Source organism: Chiloscyllium plagiosum, chromosome 7, assembly GCF_004010195.1.
Source record: "Chiloscyllium plagiosum isolate BGI_BamShark_2017 chromosome 7, ASM401019v2, whole genome shotgun sequence".
NCBI lineage: Eukaryota > Metazoa > Chordata > Chondrichthyes > Orectolobiformes > Hemiscylliidae > Chiloscyllium > Chiloscyllium plagiosum.
The window spans coordinates 47,218,272-47,223,695 of NC_057716.1; the positions used below are offsets into that span (position 1 = coordinate 47,218,272).

General features: G+C 39.6%; 1 protein-coding gene across 6 annotated transcripts in view; it reads left to right on the plus strand.

The window, feature by feature from the left end:
• The first annotated feature begins 223 nt into the window (after positions 1-223).
• Positions 224-5,424, plus strand: part of dnah9l (dynein, axonemal, heavy polypeptide 9 like) — a 427,363-nt gene continuing 422,162 nt past the window's right edge. For 3 of the 6 annotated variants that reach the window (XR_006312134.1, XM_043693606.1, XM_043693607.1), the window contains exons 1-3: positions 224-1,489; positions 1,607-1,849; positions 2,196-2,339. Coding sequence is in view for 5 of the 6 variants with exons in the window: in XM_043693606.1 (XP_043549541.1) it covers positions 1,616-1,849; positions 2,196-2,339 (378 nt within the window). In the remaining variant the exon portion in view is untranslated. The remainder of the gene's footprint in view (positions 1,490-1,606; positions 1,850-2,195; positions 2,340-5,424) is intronic. The other 3 variants (XM_043693603.1, XM_043693605.1, XM_043693604.1) reach the window with 1 other exon arrangement.

Consider the following 5,424-nt stretch of genomic DNA (forward strand, 5'->3'; position numbering starts at 1 on the left):
TTCTATGCTGAATCTTTAATGCTTTTACAAACAAGGAGATCTGTCTCTCCAACAACTGTTAATTCTTTAAAATCAGGTTTACCAACCCCACCCTATAAAGAAATAACCACATTTATGAATGCTGTACTATTCCTGTATGCATTATTGCTTATTTCCTTGAATAACTACCACACCATTCATTTTAGCAGTTTAGTTGCTTAATCCTATTGTTATCTCACCCAGATGTTTTCCTCTCCAAATCTCTCATTTCCATTGATAATATCTGTAGATATTTTATGTTTTCAATCTATTCAGAGATGTTATTACACACCTCTGGTACAGTTGAGACTTGAACTAAAGCCTTTTGGCGCAACTACCACTGCCACTAAAGTCCTATTTGCTTGTATTTTATCTTTCACTAATTCCAGCTCACTCATGTTCTCTCAGTGGTATTTTCCGTGCAGCAAGTGGATTGATAGAACAAACACACCTCGCCCCATTCCCCATACTCGCCTGATACCAGGGACATTACCGTACCGCATATCCCTCCAATTGCGATTGTAATTGATTTAAGCGGTAATTTATGCTTGGAGATTCATGGTTATGGAGTAACATGAGTAAAATATCCTTTGGTCCATCGTGTCCGCACCAGTCGTCAAACATCCATCCACTCAAATCCATTTTCCAGCATTTGGCCTGTAGCCTTCCATACTATGGCTTTTCAATAGTTTACCTAAATAGTTTTTAAGTATTTTGATAGTTCTGGTATTTACCATCCATTTTTAAGCAGTAAGTCCCTGATATCAGGAAATCCACTTTTATAGTTTAAGTTTAATAAGTTGGTTTTCATTTCGAGCGTAATCTGTTTTTCCTCCCAGCGTCTTTATTCATCCATTATTGGTGCCGGTGGACACAGTGGAGTTGTTAGCGGACTCCCGAAAGAGGCATGATTTGGAGACGCCGGTGTTGGACTGGAGTGTACAAAGTTAAAAATCACACAAAACCAGGTTATAGTCCAACCGGTGTAATTGGAAGCACTAGCTTTGACGAAGGAGCGGCGCTCAGAAAGCTCGCGCTTCCAATTAAACATCCCGAAGAAGGCGCATTGACAGCGCTCTTGGCTCCTGTCAGGCTGTCCAGCCAGAAGGAACTGCAACTGCTCCCCAGCAACGCGCAGCTCCGACACGTCCTAAAAATTAACCGGTTAACCTTCCATTCCTTCTATAGTTGTTTGTGCCTCTTTAAAAAAAAAGTGGTACCTTTTCATATGTGTTTTTTAAAATTGATTTCACTGGGGGGAGAGCGGAGTGCATTGTCATTTGTGGACTCACTGCACGAATCTCTTATAGTTCGGTGCTGACGATGCGATGCTGCCAGCCATTGGTCGTCCCCGTCCGACCTCTGTTCCTTCTTTTCCCTCCCCTCCCCCTGATCCATCGCGAGCCTTTTGCAGCTGCCTGACGTGTTAATTGCGTTTCTCCCCACAGCTGTTTCCTGATCGCTCTTTCAGGTGCAAATCGTTGCTTACATTTAAAATATAGAAAAGCCGACGCGAAATGTTAAAAATACGAATTTAGTTGGTCGACTTTTCACCCCTATTTGTTTTTCCTTTCTATTATCTTTTAAGGCTGATGCAATGACTGAAGAAAAAGTTAACTCGAATTTTCCCATCGTTCGCGTCGAAGACGAACGAATAGATTTTATAAAGGAGCAGGCGTTTAAGTCGTTAAAGGTAAGATCGGAAAAGTGGAATAAATTCATTGCGGTGGATGAAAATAAAAAACTGCTGCTGGATTTTTTCGATGAAATGCGGAATGGAAGGCTGCTGTTCTTTACTGGAGCAGGAGGAGCTCTGCACGCTGACTCACAGGTACGGGCTTGTATAATAGTGGGTTATAGGACTTTTAAAAGTCGAGTTTATTATTATCAGTTTAAAAACCACTTTTTTGAAGAGCAGAGGGAGTAAATCTGGAGGTGAAGTTTGGTGTTTATTAAGTCGCTATCCAAAAGAAAAATAAAAAAATTGTTGAAATTAATCATAAACTTGCGTTAAAATGTCTAATTATGATGTTGCAATCGTTGTTATTGTTATAAATGCAATATCAACTATCTCGTGGATAATAAGTTGAATCCAAAATTGCGTTGTGTATTGCGCAGAGTTCACATTTTTTTCTCTAAACGGTGCAAAATTAACAACTTGCTTTTCTTTTTCAAAGTTGACCTTCCCATCAAAAAGCAAAATGCTTTATATTTTCAAAAACTGTAGTGGAAATTTGTCGGATAATGACCACGTAAATGAACTGATGCTTGGAGAGATCTTGCAACACCCAGTGGAGCATCTTGCAGTTTTAATCAATGAGGTAGAAAAACATACCAGCACACTTATATCAAATGGGATCGTACATTTTTTTGTGAGTTTTTTAAAAAAAAACACTAGTCCCATTGGTGAATAGTATCTGTCTACCAGACCAATGCTATATCTCGAATTTGCACATTTTGTAACATTTATCCATTTGATAACTATGGCTGGCAGAAATTGACCAATCGTTTGAATGGAAAAGGTCAAGATTGTGGTCGAAGTTAATTGTCCAATGTAGGCCATTTGTATCTATCACAATAGTGAAACACTCCACTCCACATGAAACCATGTGGTCTTCTGGGAGAGGGGGTGTGAAGTCTGAGGGATTCCTCTGATCCATCTGGGCAATAAAAACCTGTCATGATGATTATTTTGACCCTGACTTCTCTGTACCTACCTCTTGTAACAAATGATGGCTGCCCCAGCTTTTAACTGGAGTAATAGTGCATGTTGGTATCTACTGCACAAGACAATGGCTTGTTCTTGGCATGACTGTTTCCTGGCTTGGATTTGGCATCTTAGCTTCAAATTGTAACTCCTGTCCTCACTGACCTACTTGATTGGAATAAGACTCTGTCTAGTCCAGGCCCACCTTCATTTTTTAAATCCGATCACACCTTTATGATTCTAAAATATAGTATCCCAATTTGTTTATCCTAAGATGTCCTCTGTATCCTGCTAAAGCATTATTATCATCTAAGACTGGACATACTGTTCCAAGTAAAATCTGACCAAAGTCATGCAGAAGAACAAAATAATATGCCTCATCTTGTACATATTTGTCCTAAGATTACGCCCCCAACACTCTTTTTTTTTTCTCTAGCTATTGGTTCACAGTATTGTGTATGTACTTTAGAGATGTGTATTTTTAAACAGCTCAAATCTCCTCCTTTCATCCCTTTTTAATGCTTTTCCAGAAAGGGTGTATGAATGTGAAGCTTTATTTTGGACCATAAGCTTCGGGCTGTACTTCTTCAAATTGGGCTTATGACTCCTAACACACTATCTGAAGCAGATATGCATTGTGCATAGTCCTAAGACTTGCACAGATGTTTATCTGTGAATTTACAGATAATGCCTAAAAAATACATGCAGTTTTTCTTTAAACAAACTTCTATAACCTCTTGGTTATGCTTTCTTTCCAGTTCCAAAAGTTCAAAAAGCATTAATATATTTGCTACTAGTCCTTGGAAATTTCTCACAATCCGGTAGCAACAAGTAGAACTCCATGAGTTTCTGTTAAACATTACATGGAACTGAGATGTATATGAATGTTGCTTCCACTGAAGGTGTAAATGATCTTATTGTTAACTTCCTTTTGTACAGTGTACGTGAACACTCCACGTAATGTGATTTTGATGTACTACTGTATCTGTGTTGTTTAAATGTAATGTGGTCTCCCCTGAACATTTTATCAATGTGCTGTCATTTGTCATACACAAGTTATTCATAATTTGTAGTAGTATGTAGGCTATATTCAGCTAAGTATTAAAATTATTCTCATAAATTTAAAATTATATTTTGAAAATATAAGGATCAAATTTACACTTGCCACCAGAAAGGCTGAACTGTTGACTGAGCTGAGCTACTTTCATGTCAATCATTTGTCAAAAGAATGACCCATTAAAAGATTGAATTGTGAAGTAATCTAATATACCTCATCAAATAACAGTGAATAATGTATAATGTGCTTTGAGAAGCAGTTGTAATGAATGCTTATAGGATAATAATCTTTCTTTTTATTGATTTCATATCTTGTGTTACTTTAAAGAATGTATACTAGTTGTAGCAAATCCCAGGAGTTTCAGATTAGGTTATATTAAAGAACAGATCCTCCAGCATAGTCATCTCAATTACCTGTCATTGCTTTCTTTATTAACTAAACAATTGAATAAATAACTGATGAAATGGTATAGCAGGGTAGCATTCAGCTTAATGGGAGATTGTGTGATCGCTGTGAGACCAGTCATCTGTGCAAAACTAGCTCAGACTCTTTAATGCAAAGTTTCCTGTATCACTGTTGAAGAATAACTCGAATTTTGTAACAGCGCTTCAAGTATGAATGGGAGAAGTGGAGAAAAATAGATGAGGCAGCCAAAAATAAAACCGTGGCCAAAGCTGTAGAAATAGATAATAGATGCAGGAGTAGGCCATTCTGCCCTTTGAGCCTGCACCACCATTCAATATGATCATAGCTGATCATCCTTAATCAGTATCCTGTTCCTGCCTTATTTCCATAACCTTTGATTCCACTATCCTTGAGAGCTCTATCCAACTCTTTCTTAAATGAATCCAGAGACTGGGCCTCCACTGCCCTCTGGGGCAGAGCATTCCACACAGCCACCACTCTCTGGGTGAAGAAGCTTCTCCTCATCTCTGTCCTAAATGGCCTACCCCGTACTTTTAAGCTGTGTCCTCTGTTTCGGCACTCACCCCACAGCGGAAACATGTTGCCTGCCGCCAGAGTGTCCAATCCTTTGATCATCTTATATGTCTCAACCAGATCCCCTCTCAGTCTTCTAAACTCAAGGGTACACAAGCCCAGTCGCTCCAGTCTTTCAGTGTAAGGTAATCCCGCCATTCCAGGAATTGACCTCGTGAACCTACGCTGCATTCCCTCAATAGCCAGAATGTCTCTCCTCAAATTTGGAGACCAGAACTGCACACAGTACTCCAGGTGTGGTCTCACCAGGGCCCTGTACAGCTGCAGAAGAACCTCTTTGCTTCTATACTCAATCCCTCTTGTTATGAAGGCCAGCATGCTATTAGCCTTCTTCACTACCTGCTGTACCTGCATGCTTACCTTCATTGAGTGGTGTACAAGAACCCCCAGATCTCTCTGTACTGCCCCTTTACCTAAATTGATTCCACTTAGGTGGTAATCTGCCTTCCTGTTCTTGCCACCAAAGTGGATAACCACACATTTATCCACATTAAACTGCATCTACCATGCATCTGACCACTCACCTAACCTGTCAAGGTCACCCTATAATCTCCTAACATCTTTGAGAGAAAGTGAGGGCTGCAGATGCTGGAGATCAGAGCTGAAAATGTGTTGCTGGAAAAGCGCAGCAGGTCAGGCAGCA